The sequence below is a fragment of the Erpetoichthys calabaricus genome, chromosome 2 (assembly GCF_900747795.2).
Source record: "Erpetoichthys calabaricus chromosome 2, fErpCal1.3, whole genome shotgun sequence".
Classification (NCBI taxonomy): domain Eukaryota; kingdom Metazoa; phylum Chordata; class Cladistia; order Polypteriformes; family Polypteridae; genus Erpetoichthys; species Erpetoichthys calabaricus.
The window spans coordinates 150,747,606-150,764,630 of NC_041395.2; the positions used below are offsets into that span (position 1 = coordinate 150,747,606).

General features: G+C 35.3%; 1 protein-coding gene across 1 annotated transcript in view; it reads right to left on the bottom strand.

The window, feature by feature from the left end:
- The window catches only part of LOC114643656 (collagen alpha-5(IV) chain-like), a 154,782-nt gene that overhangs the window by 46,749 nt on the left and 91,008 nt on the right, over positions 1-17,025 (bottom strand). Inside the window, exons 15-20 of the mRNA XM_051922556.1 lie at positions 16,106-16,165; positions 13,434-13,478; positions 9,349-9,402; positions 9,079-9,139; positions 3,983-4,081; positions 1,548-1,703 (exon numbers count right to left, since the gene is read on the bottom strand). Coding sequence (XP_051778516.1) covers positions 1,548-1,703; positions 3,983-4,081; positions 9,079-9,139; positions 9,349-9,402; positions 13,434-13,478; positions 16,106-16,165 — 475 coding nt within the window. The remainder of the gene's footprint in view (positions 1-1,547; positions 1,704-3,982; positions 4,082-9,078; positions 9,140-9,348; positions 9,403-13,433; positions 13,479-16,105; positions 16,166-17,025) is intronic.

Here is a 17,025-nt window from a genome sequence, read left to right on the forward strand (position 1 = left end):
AAAATATTAGCAGGCCATATTAGCAAATAAACCAGCAGCTGTCTTTCTTCACCAGTGTTCAACATCGCTATCTCTTAGCCACTTTGTGTTTGCTTATAGTTTACAGATGCTTTTTCATTATGAATGATCATCATCCAAACTCAGGCAAAAGGCTTTACAAGTCAATGGAGACTTTTAACAAAAAGTCTAAAATGTTTTAATTGCACTGCTTGTGCCTGTGTACAATACTGTTTGAAAACTTTGATCAATCAGTAATAGGACTTTTCAAGTTATTTATTTAAAAACTATTGTGTTCATTAGTATTACTTATAAACACTTTAAAATTATTTCAGAATTTTTTTGTCCAGTGCCTCCTGACTCACAGGTACAAGAAACCCAAATGATAAACTATTCAAGTTCTCGTGATGTCTGCTTATTTTAGCATTTTTAGCTTCCCTCCCCCCCAAAAAAAGATTTTTAAGATCATACTTTGTGCAGGAAATTACACCCTTATGTAAATGAGTAAACCAATTGGTATCTTCAGCAAAAATTATCAGAACTACTTGAGGTTGTGCATGCCACATCAACTGACCCCAGGAGTTAACAACCTAATGGGATACAAGGAGTCAAAGTTACCCCATTTCAGAATACTTTGGAAAAATCCGAAATTTGTAATATACAGGAAATTGGAGTGTCGTTTTATGCTATTTGGAGGTTAGTGTTCATGAATATAATATTTTTGATATGTGATTATTTAACAGTGGTTCAAGCATTCTCCTAGATGGTTAAAAATTGCAAATTTTAAACATATGCATATGGAGTATTGTTTTAGATTATTCCAAGGCTAGTCATTATGAATATGATTATTTTTGATTTTTGATCATTTACTAGGTTTCCAGCCCTTTATCAGAGGGTGACAGATGACAAAATCCTATTACAATCAAGAGTAATTAGACTTTAAACATTTAAATTAAAACACACATTTTAATATTTCAAATTTTTGACACAACTATTCTTGTTTATTATATACTTCTACCTCATGAACTAAATCATTACACTTCTTATGAACACCCTGAATTAGGGCAGTTTATGCTAATTCAAACTTCTTTTATTATCCACCTTAATAAAAGGACAAGTGTCTGTGTAATTGAATGTCCTCCCAATTCCTATGTGTCTTTTATATGCCATTTTATATGGGATTTGTAAAAGTTGTTTGTGATGAACCATCTGCCGAAATGAAAAATGCAATGCATTTTTTTACTATATACATTACAAAATACATTCCAATTGATGGTGCACTGTAAATGTTAATAATGAATGCACTAAGGTCACTGTTGATTACTTAGATTTCAACCCGTCTTACATGGGTAGCATAGCTTGTTAATGTATAATGTGTTAATGCTCACAAGACAAAAGCTATGTGCTATCATCCCCAATACATTTTCTTCAAGGGCAGAATCAGGGCGAAAATTGATTGAAGTTAAATATTTAATATCAAGTGAATGTTCCATTTCAATGAAACTGATGGTAAAGCACAGATTTCCCAGTATGTTTTTATTTTTGAGTACCTGCTGGTCCAGGTTGACCGACAGGGCCAGGTAATCCTGGAGGTCCTCTCTTCCCTGGGAGACCAATGTCAACATCTGTTTTTCCTATTTCGCCCTTATATCCTTTAGGTCCTAGAGGTCCAGGATGTCCTGGTATCCCAAATGGTCTTGCACTATCTAAAAAGTATCAAAAGTATATTTTTGAGTGCAGTGTAGAATACCTGTTATGTTTTAAGCATACTTATTTACATTCTAAAATCTAAGAATTCAATAAAATACACGTCTTACAAAAAAAGTTCCTCTCTTTAGGCATATAAGTAATGTTCATAATATACATATACTATATCGTCTATCAAACCAACACAAAAAATAAGATAAATAAAAAGTTATCAAGTTCCCAGGCTCAAAGAAAAGAAGCTTATTCCAGCAGCAGTGATGACAGACAAGAACCAACAATGTATTGAACATTAGACTAATGAGGTTAGAAAAATCATGTACCTGAAACTTTCTTACAGTATATGTAAGTTCAGCATACAATTTAATCAATCAATAACTCTTTGTGTTTTTTGTGTTTTCAATACCTCTTTTGGTATTGCATGATTAATGAAACTAGTGATGTTTTCAGGCAACCTAAAGGCGGTCTCTTACATGATTGCTATGAGGAATTTCCAGGAAATTCAACATTATAAATAAATAAATACATACAGTACACTTATGTACATGTGCTTTCTCAATTTTTTTTTATTTTTAATAAATTTGCAAAAATCTCAAGTAAACTTTTTCCATGTTGTCATTATGTGGTGTTTTGTGTAGAATTCTGAGGAAAAAAATTAATTTAATCCATTTTGGAGTAAGGCTGTAACATAACAAAATGTGGAAAAAGTAATGCGCTGTGAATACTTTCCGGATGCACTGTACATACATACATGAAGGCTGGGATCCAAAACTTCCCTATGCCACTAGGTATCATATGCCTATGTTCTTGTTAATCCATCTGCCAAGTGACATTGCCCTACACTGATCAAGATATGTATTTCTGAAATTTATTCTACAACCGTATATGTGACATAGGCGATTTTTTTTCTAAAGCACGTCAGGTCATATCAACCATCAAGATGATCACATTTTTTTCCCATTGACTGACTTTTTAATTGAGAATTTTTAGTTAAGAATTTCCCCACAATCATGACATAACACTGAACAGCCGAAACGTCTGTGGGAGAGCATTAGAAAAATAAGTGTCCCAAAGCAGGTGCCACATGCAAAGCTGCATTTTGTATTGTGACAGCTCACCTGCACACATCACTTTGTCAGAGTTTTTGACCAAAAACAATGTGGGTGTGGCTTTTCACCCACTGAATTAACAAGTTCACGCACCCTGTGACTTCTTTTTGTTCCATAAATTAAGCGTGAGAGGGAAGACAACTTGATACCATGTTAGAAATACAGGAAAAATCAGCAAGAGGCACTAAACACTGTTACTACAAAAAATTAGTATAGGAAATGTTTCTAGGAATGTAAGAAGCACTGGGACACATATATTGCATCTCAAGAGGTATTTTGATGGTGACTAAAATGCAATTGCTGTAAGCTGTATAATAAAGTTTTTTTTAATAATTCAAGGTCCCCCCTCATATACACACACATTATATACACACACACAGATGAAAACTTTAATTTACAAAAATGACTATAACCTTACTTTACTTTGGGTTATGTTTTATATTGCATAAAAACATTATAAAAATGCCCAGGATAATCTCAAAAAGAAACACTGGGAAATACCAGTACCTTTAATAATTTTGCAAATAGATAAACTATGCAATCATGAATGTAAATGCTAAATGCAGACATTGGGTAAGAAATACACAGTTCCTTAAATAAGTAAAAAAATAAAATATTGATAATCTAATGTAATGCCCAATGTCATTTTTAATACTAAAAGATATGTGTTCAGTCTTTATTTCAAAAAAAGTAAAAGAGCAATATCATTTAACATGTGTGGGAGTTTTTCATTTCCATTCCAAGATTTCAATTTTATACACTCTTTATGCTGTCTGTTTTTTCATCAATGTCTGAGTTGAATTATGCAATGAATAGGGCAGCCAAGGTTCATTGCTTGCTAACACAATACACACTAGAGAAATAATGCATACATTTGATTTACTACTTTAATAATGACTTAGTTTACAGTAAAACAGATATTGTCTCAAATGGGTGGATGTTTTTCTTCATTCTTTAAAGATACTGCTATGTAGTCAATGTTATGTATGTGAATATTAATCAATATGAACTGGAATACATATGATAGGAATATTCCAATATGAATAAATTATTTTGATTCAAATTCCTTTACATGAATATCAGCAATAAAGCAAGATGTAGGGTTTCTTTATAAAAAAAACCAATCAGAAATACATTGTTGGTAAATGTATTTGTTTAAAATAATTCAATACCAGATATTCCACTGGGTCCTGGTAAACCTGGCTGACCAGGACATCCATCTTCTCCATCAGGGCCAGGAAAACCAGGAAAACCAATATCTCCAAGAGGACCTATAATAAAATGAAGAATAATTATGAAGGCCAGGTTTTGTAAAGAGGTACAGTGCTGAGAAATAAAATATGCAATGTAAACTAAAAAATAAATTGTTGCAGTACAGAAATAACTTCCAAATCTTAAAAATGGGTTTAACTATAAAAAATGACTCTTCTGAAAGTAAATGCTTTAATACTCCATACTTTATCACTTGTTTAAAAAGCCTAACTTTGATGTTCAACAAAAGGCCATATATAAAATCAAACTGTCAGTGACTGATTGCTGCCTTCACCTAAGTGTGCTCTTGTCCTGTAATCAAGTTGTCTGGATTGTTTCTGCTGAATTACTTCTCAGACTGAAAAAACTGAAGTTCAATAATGTTTGCTGAATAATGAAATGCTGTAAACGTCATTCATGCAGTTAAAACAACAAATCAAAAGCCTGTTTCTGAAGTCCTCCAATGTAGTTAATAGCTTTGTTTTCATCATTACACTAACTTATAAACAGCATTAGATGGGGTACGACATGCCTTAGTATGTGGACTGTTTTATTATGCCTTTGCATTTTTATCTACTGTATCTTTATCAACAATACTACTAGCAAAATATTGTTTAAAACCTACTTAATTTGATTCTGGGTTTTTGGGCTCTGTGGCCTATTCTGGTAGTACTGGTTTCGAGGGAGCCAGTCCATGACATGGCCTATTCACACGAGTAGACATGCATGCATACAAATACGCTCGAGCGTACACACAGAGTAGGGCCAATTTGAAATTAGTAATTCATCAAACCAGACCTTCTGTCTGACTTTGTGTTATAACAGATATTGGAAATCTCCAGATTTTTATTTTCTCCAAGGATGCTGCTGATTGTCTGGATACAGGACTCTGAACATGTGAAATGGCAGTGTTACCCATTGCACCACTGTGCCATGCAACAATACCAAAAGTTCGTAATTTTTTAATATATTTTCAATTATTCAATTCAAGGTATTTCTATAAACTACCCTAGTATGTACCAGCTCTGTCATATTATATATATATATATATATATATATATTAGGGGTGGGCGGTATGACCAAAATTCTATATCGCGGTATTTTTCTAAATTATCCCGGTTTCACGGTATTCAACGGTATTTTTTTCCCCATGCATGAGTGGATGTTAACCACATTTTCCACTGCAATTACTGGCTAAGAATAACCTATTCCACTGTCATGAGTATTGTACATTGTACAAAAAAAAAAACATTTTAATGTGCACACAAGTATTAATACAGTTTTGCATTGCCCCATAAAGTGATAGTTTTCAAAGGGGTGGCACTAATGGAGAAGGTATCACATTGCATGACAGATGCAGTCAAAATATAGAGCCTTTTTATTGAACAAATTTTGCAAAAATAAACTAATTTTGACAACATATTTTCAACCATACAAAGAGGCATTTAGACTTAGTAAAATATCCAGAAGTGCTTGTCAAAAATTGTATTGCACCGAATATGTCTTAGAAAAGGAATAAATAGTAAATATTTTTTGTAAACCAACTACACTATCTGTTAATGTTAACAATCTCTGTCCACTGACACGTTAAAGTGACTTTTTAAACAACTTTATCATCATTAAACTGCATAATATTTAAACTAATAAATAATAACAATAAAATAAATGGCAGCACGGTGGCGCAGTGGGTAGTGCTGCTGCCTCACAGTTTGAAAACCTGGGGACCTGGGTTTGCTTCCCGGGTCCTCCCTGCGTGGAGTTTGCATGTTCTCCCCGTGTCTGCGTGGGTTTCCACCGGGCGCTCTGGTTTCCTCCCACAGTCCAAAGACATGCAGGTTAGGTGCATTGGCGATTCTAAATTGGCCCTAGTGTGTGCCTGGTGTGTGGGTGTGTTTGTGTGTGTCCTGCGGTGGGTTGACACCCTGCCCGGGATTGGTTCCTGCCTTGTGCCTTGTGTTGGCTGGGATTGGCTCCAGCAGACCCCCGTGACCCTGTGTTCGGATTCAGCGGGTTGGATAATGGATGGATGGATGGAAAACAAGTGCAACTTGGTGATGACATCTTTACCAACTGAACCATCATTTAGGCAAACTGCATTAATATGGACCTTGCTTCAAGCTAAGCTATACTGGGAAGAAAAAAACAAACTATATGTCGAGAACAAAGTCAACATTTCCACTTTATTCTCATAGTTTACTTCATAATTAAAGTAGAATGTCGTAAACTAAACTTCTTCCTAAAATCAATGTTTAATCAATTACTTAATTTACCCCATCATAAATTAATGCAGCACATTAAATGCTTTGTGTTACGTTCCCCGACCCAGTGGTTAATCACTATGCTTCTTAAACTGACTTCCTCCGCACTAAGAGAAGACAGCGATCACCATACAGAATCCATTCACTTCATGATATTCCTGCTTTCTGAAAATTTAGAATGCTAAGATAAATACTTGATATCATTTTCATGATGAAATGCATTAAAGCAGGTATTACACATGCACGGTAGTGAGGCGGTAGTGCTGCTCCCTCGCAGTAAGGGGTCCCCAGGTGTATGTTCAGTGTAGAGAACTTTATGGCAGGTGTGACGAGGCTCCAAAAAACTGGATGTATGAATGGCTATCGCACAGGTTTAACTTAAATATTGTGTAAATGTTGGGTTTGTGATCTGCTGGTCGGAGACACGAACACAGAATTCAATGGATGTTCTTCTGAGCGGGCTATCTTTATTGCATGCATGCTGTCTCTATCTGACGTAGGCTACCAAAACCCCAGTTCCTATCCTTCCTTTTTCTTTCACCACATAACCAATCACCACACGATAAACGTCTTTGTGAAATTAAAACTAGTTATAAACTTAGCCCACGGAGTGTTCAGAACTTTAAAAATATCTTCGTTATACATGTTTAATTATGCCATCCATTCAGAGTTGCGCCCATCTCTGAACGAGTCGCCAGCACATCGCAGGATGAATACAAGCAAAACATGCACTAGCAGGGTCAATATAGCATAACAAAACCCCACATCCTACATGACTTTGAAAGGAAACTGAAGCACGCCGAGAATAAAGTCAACATGTCGACACACTATTACACAGTACCCAGGTACATTACACTGTATTGAAAACAAATAAAACAAGTACAACTTGGCTTGCAGTATTATCCAGTAGTAGAGAAACAGTATTTACACATCTGACCTTTTAAAACTAAAGTATCTCCAGGCAACGGATGTGACTCCTTTTTTTCGGCAGAAGTTCTTCTGTTCATCATGTTCAACTTTACTTTTAGTTCAGTTTCGGAATGCTCTCTGTCCATTTTCACCGCGCGGCATACCTATGCTACCACCCACTATTTGGTGGTGTAGCAGTGAAAAAGAGCCCAAGTGCAACAAATCTGTGTTTAGCGGTGTAGCAGTGAAAAAGGTCCCCACTTGAACAGTTTCCCACTGCGCCACGTTCTGAACGTCGTTTAGGCAATTTAAACCGGTGTTGCGGTATAAGAAAAATCCATATCATAAAAAAAATAAAAAACGGTTTTCTGTATGAACCGGTATACCGCCCAGCACTAATATATATATAGCTAATTTTAATTTTATGAACCACTACTGGAGCTCTTTATTTCATTTTTGTTATGAAATCATAAAGATTGCCATTAAGGTTCATTTGTCACTATAATTTCACCTTTAAAATTCCAATGTAATCAGATGTAAATATACCTCCTTTCATCAAGTCCAGATTGGGTTTATCATGGGAAAAATAATCACTCCTATACATGGTTTTGTTTTTTCTCTTGACACTGAAAAGGTATTGACAGAGATTATATGGACAAAAATATATATACATTGAAGAAATAGTTTCTTGAACCAAAAATCACCACAAGGGTATAACAGCTATATATTCTCTCCCTGAAATGTTACTCTGCATACATAAACAACCCCAGAGTAAAGTACTAAATAAGGCTACCCTGTTTCTCTTATTTTTTGGCTACTGCAGGGGTACCTAATGCTTATTATATGTACAACAGACTGGATGTCCATGGAATTCTGAAGTATTTTTTAAATTAAAATATCCTTCTGGTGCTAAAGATCCGCTGCTCTATATTACTGGTCCAGGCATATCACTTTAACATACACTACATGTAATACATCGTTACTGTTCTTTGCAGTTTCACTTCACTCAAATAAACAGAATACGTGGTTTGTTTGTTTTATATTATCATAAGCTGAAGCATCATAACTGGACTAATCATGTGAACTAGGCATGAAGAGATCTTAGGAGATTTAGCAAGGTAAAATCCATCCATTATCCAACCCGCTATATCCTAACTACAGGGTCACAGGGGTCTGCTGGAGCCAATCCCAGCCAACACAGGGCGCAAGGCAGGACACAAACCCCGGGCAGTTTAAAAGATTTAAACTGTGTAATTATTCTCTTTAGCTGGGCTTGTATTTGTTTTTCATTAGCTGAGGGAATTAATGTTCTAAAATTGAAAATCAAATTCAAGTTCTTACACATCTAAACTAGGTGAATAAGATTGACAATCTCTGTGGGGAACAGCAGCCTGCTTTTATCAAAGCTGTTCTAATGTTTACTGTAGCAGACAGAGAAACAAACCATGAAAAATTACTTGGTTGGCTCACATGAAAAGGAGAGAAAAGTTGTTTTTATCCCAAATATTGGCATGATACAATGTCACCCAGTGTATATTTAACTTTATGAAAAAAGTGAAGTATAATTTTATGCAGAGCTGTGTAGTGGTTTAGGGCTGTTGCCTCATAGATTCAGAGTCCTGCGTTTAAATCCCATGCCTGTTGTCTGTGTTCATGTCTGACTGGATAAATGGTTCTGAAAGAGACACCATCTTAATATTTAAAATATGTTATGTTCATAAGAAAAAAAATGTAAAAAAACATTAAAAATGACTGTATATTGTACAAAGTAATCATTCTAACCTGCAGTTTTAAATACTAAGCAAAGAAAATGGGTTAAAAAATAATATCAGCAAGTTAATGTGAAATACCTGGTGTTTCTGAAGTCACATATTCAACAGGACCTGCATCACCAAGGTCGCCTTTTTGACCCTGTATGAAGAAGGCAAAAAATTATAAAAGGGGAACTATATGAGTTAACTCTATATTTGATAGCAATGCCCCCATTCAGTCCTAAAATTAACAAACATAACATAACATTAATGTGCATATCTGAAGAAGGATATGAGACTGTGAGAAAATTAACCATATTTCAGTTTCACATTAGCCCTTTATAGATTTCAAACCAATCTAGTGTTTACCTTTTGTCCAGGAAATCCATTTAATCCAGGCAGTCCATGGGATCCTTTTGCCCCCTGGAATTAAGAAATTTTCAGTTAACCTTCAAGATGACCTTAATAGTAGACACTGTGCTTTGTAAAACTATTGTATTTTTTTCAGCTTTTTTACATTTACTGTTTAACTAATATAAGTTAAGTAATCATGATAATTTTGAAGTATTAAATCAAACTGGAGCAACACAGTGACACAGCAATTAGAACTGCTGCCTCACAGCTTCGTGAGGCTTGGATCATATTTCAGCCCAGTTGCTGTCTGTGTACAGTTAATATTTCCTTCCTGTGCTTCACGTCCTAAAATATGTTAAGGTAACTGGTAACTCTAAATTGTGAGAGAACATTGCCATGTGTGTGTGATGAACTGGTGCCTTGTCCACTGGTGGTTCTCACCTTGCACCCAACACTGCCAGGAGAAGGTCTGGCCACCAAAACCTTAAAACTGGATTAAAAGAATTTGAATGTGGATAGATGGGTGAATAAATGAAACTATAAGTTCTATATTACAAGTTTATAAAGAAAGATACTACACGATTCCCAGTGCAGTTCAGATGTGAGGTTAATTTCAAAAGTAATGAGAATATGGAAATTAACAATAAATGCCTAAAAAGGGCATTACTAGTATTTCCATCTGTCATTCCATATCATCTCAGTTAAAGGATGGTTGCTATAGAAAATGAATGGGCTTATTGTTTCAGTATCATGGAGTAATTAATCTTCTTAAGAAGGGGGAAATAATATTTCAGGAGACATGTATTGAATAGGATACAAACTTTGACATTTAGTAATTTCCTATTCATATTGCTATTGAACTATACAATTTATATGGACATTACTTTCTTATAGGACTCTCATACAATTATTTTTTGAACTGTAAGCATTGCATATGCCCATGTATATAATACTGCCTACGACAAGATTAATGGGCAACATTATTTTAATTGTAATTATCATACTGTGAATTAAATTTGAACCAATACCAGAGTCAAACATCCCTGTGTCTGGCTATCTCATTTGTATAATCAGAGGTTTAATGTATTTCTTTTAATTCCTATTGTATCCTTTTACCTTGCTGTTTTTATTAAAATAACTCCTATACTGTATTAAATTATCACTCATTGTCATAAAAAGTGACAACAGGAAATATTTAAATGATATTATTTCCTTATTCATTCATAGTCACTGAACATAATTTATATTTAACAAATATTTATTTAACCTCATCCCAAAGGTGCTGTATTACAGTAAGATGTAGGGATTATGCAGGACAAGGGAGCAAACTTTGGTCAGCATCTTCTTTGTGGAAGCAGCTTGAGGTTAAGCAGGTTTTGTCACACTGTAAATATTATATATATATATATTATTTTTTTGGTATTAAGAAGTGTAATGTTTGCCAAATAAACATTCCCACATCATTACACTACCATCACTACCTGTGCTGTTGACAGAATTAATGTATGGATTCATACTGTTTCAACCACATTATGATTCTATCATCTGCATATCACAGCAGAAATCAAGATTCATCAGTCCAGGCCACATTTTTCCAATCTTCAGTCTTCATATTTTGTTGATCATGTACTTGATTCATCTTCCTGTTCTAGTTAAAACGAATGAAACCTGGTATGGTATTCTGTTGGTATAGCCCATCTTCAAGGTCCAATGCATTGTGCTTTCAGCCCTTCAGTCCTTCTCCACACCAGTATTTTATGGAGCATTTCCTTGCTTAGTATGTGTGGCCTTTCTTGTAGCGTGAGCAGGTCTAGCCATTGCCCTCTGAATTATTTCATTAACAAGGTGTTGTTGACTACAAAATTTCTGTTCTTTGGTTGTTTTTTGTTTATCCCACCAATCTCTGTAAACTCTAGACATAACAATTCACAAAAATGCAGCTGTGTCTGAGACGATGGAGTCAGTGTCTGGAAGCAATATCGCAGCACAATCAAAGTTGCTTAGATTACTGATCTTGCCCAATCAATTGCTTGGTCAAATAATAACAAAACCTCTTGACCATACCTGCATGCAATATATACAGAGCTTCACTCACATGATGGTAGTTTAGAGGAGCAGGTTATAGGCATTAAAGCATAGGGGAACCTAATAAAGTGGCCACTGAGTTCAGAAACTTGGTCTTGCCAAATATAACTGAGTTTTGATACACTTGTGCATGTAGCCATATTCCATTTTAGTTCAATTTTAATTCAATTTTAGTCATCTGATACTACAGATACATTTTATTTTGAAATAAAATCAAAGGCATCAATAAGTGGATCCAACAGAATTCCTTCAACTAAATAGGAAATCTCGTACTTAGAGACACTGGTGGAAATTAAGGGGAAGTGTATATAAAACTGAAGCCAGGAAGCACTTTTTCTCACAAGGTTTGCAGGAATCTGCACTAGAATGTTGAGCCTTGTAGTTGAAGCAGAAACCTTCACAACCTTAAAAAAGTACCTGGACAACATACTAGGACAGCTTAGCTAAACAGACGAGCCTGATGGACTTAATTGTATCCTCTCAAACAGTACTGCAAATCAGTTTAAACAATAACCATCAGAGCTAAGCAACTAAGAAGCACCAATCATAGGGCTGTTTCAATGGAATTGGACTATACGTACAGAAAGACTACCAAAAAACTAAAAAAGTGTAACAAAAATCCATCTTCAGCAGAGAAAAGATCAAAAAGACAAGGCCAAAAGTCCGTAAAGGAAGTGAAACGTAACTAGGGCAATGCTGTAATTTGAGTCAGTCAAAGTCATTTGAATTGAATTGTATTGAGAATATGTGGATTTGCTGCTCTCCATAAGTAATCCACAAATAACATGGAAGAGTCAGAGCTTACCTTTCAAGTATAATAAAAATAAACAGATCAAGGCTTGAACAAATTAGGTATACAGTGATCCCTCGCTATATCGCGCTTCGCCTTTCGCGGCTTCACTCTATCGCGGATTTTATATGTAAGCATATTTAAATATATATCGCGGATTTTTTGCTGGTTCGCGGATTTCTGAGGACAATGGGTCTTTTAATTTCTGGTACATGCTTCCTCAGTTGGTTTGCCCAGTTGATTTCATACAAGGGACGCTATTGGCAGATGGCTGAGAAGCTACCCAACTTACTTTCCCTTTCTCTCTCTTGCGCTTTCTCTGATCCTGACGTAGGGGGTGTGAGCAGGGGGGCTGTTCGCACACCTAGACGATACGGACGCTCGTCTAAAAATGCTGAAAGATTATCTTCACGTTGCTACCTTCTGTGCAGCTGCTTAGTGAAGCGACATGCTGCACGGTGCTTCGCATACTTAAAAGCTCGAAGGGCACGTATTGATTTTTGCATGTTTGCTTTTCTCTGTCTCTCTCTATCTCTCTCTCTCTCTCTCCCTGCTCCTGACGGAGGGGGTGTGAGCTGCCGCCTTCAACAGCTTTGTGCCGTGGTGCTTCGCATACTTAAAAGCCAAACAGCCCTATTGATTTGTTTGCTAGAGATTGTTTTCTCTATCTATGTGACATTCTGTGCTCCTGACATGCACTCCTTTGAAGAGGAAGATATGTTTGCATTCTTTTAATTGTGAGACAGAACTGTCATCTCTGTCTTGTCATGGAGCACAGTTTAAACTTTTGAAAAAGAGACAAATGTTTGTTTGCAGTGTTTGAATAACGTTCCTGTCTCTCTACAACCTCCTGTGTTTCTGCGCAAATCTGTGACCCAAGCATGACAATATAAAAATAACCATATAAACATATGGTTTCTACTTCTCGGATTTTCTTATTTCGCGGGTGGCTCTGGAACGCAACCCCCGCGATGGAGGAGGGATTGCTGTAGACTTAATTAGAAATATTTCTTTCAAAGGAATTTCCACTAACTAATTAATTTCCTTTTTTAAGTTGTTACTAACCCAGTGTAATATATGTTACCATAGTATATCTGCAGTCTGAATATTCATATTGTAAACAGAATATTAAGTTGACATAAATTTAAATAGGTTCAAGTATTATTGTGGCAATATATGCTATGTATGTTTATATACAGTACAAAACATATGTATATATACTTACCAGCCTTCCACGAAAGCCAGGTTTTCCAGGAAAACCGGGATTACCCTAAAAATCATAAAGTAAAATCAGCTGAATTCACATTATTATGAAACCTGTAAAGAAATGTATTGATTGGTGTACTGTAAAAATAAATACTAAGACTTCAGAAATATCTGGGCAGCCATTTACTTGGAGAAAATATCATAAAATGTTCAGTTTTCTTTAATTGACAGAAAACCTACAGGTTAACTGCCAGAAAAAAAGGTTATGACACTGCAAAAATAATGCAGGAAAAGTCAGGGCATTCTCTGGCCACAACTAACCCTTGCTGAATTTAACTGTGTGTCAGACTCTAAAGTACAAATTCCATTCTGCCAATGTAAAAAAATCACAAATACTCTTAAAGCTAATAAAGTGTTATTATTCAAATACAAAAAATAAAAGTTAAAAGGAGTTATAAAGTGAATTGAATACAGGCCAAATTCCATTACAACGAATATTGTTACAATGAAATTTTCATTACAACAAAGCATTTTTACAGTCCCAACAGTTTCCCCATAAGACAGAGTCTATAAAAATCTCTTTACTACAAAATACATTCAGCAGATACTTTCATTACAGCGAAGTGCCCAAAAGACCTTGAAATGCCCAAATGAATCATCCACAGAGTAGTTAGTTTTATGGTCATAGTTCAGTTGTGCACAATGATCCCTAAACCGAAACATTATACATTTTTCTTTTAAACTTTCCTCATACTGTTTTTTTTTTGCTGTGTTTGTTTTCTGTGGTTTTCAGCGATACCTTTTGCTTATTGCTCATCAACATTTGAAAAATGTCCATTGGAATTTAACTCTTTGGCCCCCATTCTATAGAAATGGCAGACACGAAAAAACGACATTGCCAATGAATTCGGAATTTCGCCATCAACACTGTCAACTTTGATAGACCAAGCAAAAATACAGAGAAAATCTCAGGTTGCAAACCTTGGGCCTCAGTGCAAACATATGCGAACTGCTGCATTTGAATACGTTGAAAAAGCAGTTGTTATGTGGTTCAGTGATGCTCGTTCAAGAAACATTCCTATTAGTGGTCCACTCATTCAAGAAAAAGCAAAGTCACTGTCTATCTCTTTTACTGCCAGCTGGGGTTGTCTAATTTGCTTTCAGGATCGTTTTGGAATTGCAGCCTAAGTAATATATGGACAAGAATCTGCAGTTCCATTGGCAAGTCAACCAACCCTCTGAGTTTTAAGCAGATTATTCCTTCCCTGCAAGTATGAAGCAAACCAGTGAGCTTGGATGGCACAAGGCATTTTGGGAAACTGGCTGTGACAACTTGACAAGGATATGAAGAGAAGAAAAGGAAGATTCTGCTTCTGATTGATGACTGTGTTGCCCACAGCATGCTTCCATATTTACAGTAGATAATGTTCGTGTTGAGTTCCCCTCACCTAATTGCATGGCAGTGCTTCAGCCATTGGATTTGGGCACCATTTGCACCCTGAAAGTGTATTATCGCAAGGAAATGCTGAGAAAAATTCTCGTCAGCATAACCTGTACACAGGAGGAGATGAAAGTTAATGTGAAAGAAGCTATTTAAATGATTGCAAATGCCTGGATGCAAGTTAAAGAAAGCACTATAATGACAAATACAGAATCTCATTACACAAAATTTTCATTACAATGAAATGACACTTCATTGTAACAGAATTTTATCTTTATATACCTAATAAAAAGCTTTATAGTTTATTTCCTTGAAATTTTCAATTTATAGTTATTACTGTATATTGGGCTGTTTAGATGAATGCAATATATATCATCCATGATTTTAGTCCCCCTCACTCTTGTTGTGGAAGAGGTGATTGTGGTCTCAAAATCCTTACAGCAATATTTCGGGAGACTTCCAATCCTAATATAACTAACTCATGTAATATAGGTCTAAAAGAATGAACCAGACAAAAGGCAACCCAAAAAGTAGATTGCTGTGATAATTCTAAATAAATATTATCAAACATTTCCCTTTATTGAGACTGACTACTGAAGTGAGACCAACTGCTAATACTAACCAGTGAATAGTGAGCCCCTATTGGCCAGGTGACCCAACTCAAAGAAATCGCATTCAGCCACTATATGGTCAGAATTAGATTTGATGTTTTTTACAGAATTAAGTAGATAGGAATGTTGAGCTTTGTTGGGCTAAATGGCATGTTATCGTCCAGATTGTTGTAACAATGATAGCAAAGGGATTATTCTTAGGTAAAAAAATACATCTGGTAATTTTCTTTTAAAATTGCATATATTGACTTCTTGATTTTTTACTATACACAGTGTGTTAGAGCTTGTTGCTTCTGCACTGTTGGTCAAATAAAGCTATGGATGGATTACGCGTAAAGTGAAAGACTTAGACTACAATTGCTGTACAACAAAAACAGTTTTAACACTGAGTAACATAAAACAAAATAAAAAAAGGAAAGGACTGAATGAATGTCATCATAATATACTCTTAACAAACTGAAAATGAATTAATCCATCTAAAGTCATACTGTAAATGTTGGACCACCATGTACATTACCACTCCTGTAGTCACTTGTTACAGCTATAATGATAAAATTGCTAAGGTTTACGTATTGTATCTTATTTTTAGACATTTAAAGAAAAGTGGCAACAAAATCATTCTGTTAAGGTTTCACTTACTCGACTCCCAGGAAATCCAAGGACTCCCTTTTCTCCTTTTTCTCCTTGAAGAGGAACTGACTTAATGAAATAAAATTAATTGTATAAATCTAATTAGGATGGAAGTTATAAAGTACATTTTATAGTTTAGCTGCAAATCATTAAAAATCAATACTTGTAGACATAGGAAATCATTTATAAAATTGTAATAATTCTGGCTGTGCAGAGTCTAAACATAATAAAAAAGAATGCATATAGGCAATTTATAAGTGCTAATTAAATTTAAAAAAAACAAAAGAATGTAAATGCAAGCTTTAATATACAGTATATTAAATCTTTTAAACCAAAGTATGCATTCACTAGTGATACAAATCAAAACTCTTCTGTTTTGTCTGTAGATTTTAACCATAACAAAAGTACTTCAGTTAAAATGCTTTACTTTTATATGTCAATCAACATGTAATTTAACATTCACCACCTCCATTGAACTTCTCACTCTCTCGTTACTGTTCTTTGCAGTTTCACTTCACTCAAATAAACAGAATATGTGGTTTGTTTGTTTTATATTATCATAAGCTGAAGCATCATAACTGGACTAATCATGTGAACTAGGCATGAAGAGATCTTAGGAGATTTAGCAAGGTAAAATCCATCCATCCATCCATCCATTATCCAACCCGCTATATCCTAACTACAGGGTCACGGGGGTCTGCTGGAGCCAATCCCAGCAAACACAGGGCGCAAGGCAGGAAACAAACCCCGGGCAGGGCGCCAGCCCACCGCAGGCAAGGTAAAATGTTCCTTATTTTCTACTTGCTTACTACACTGAAATACTAACTAAAACAATTAACTACTAATCACCCTAACAAAGTGGAAAAATTTAGTCAACACATTTTTATACTGAAAAAATGATTGTTGTTTTTAAAATGAAACACATACTA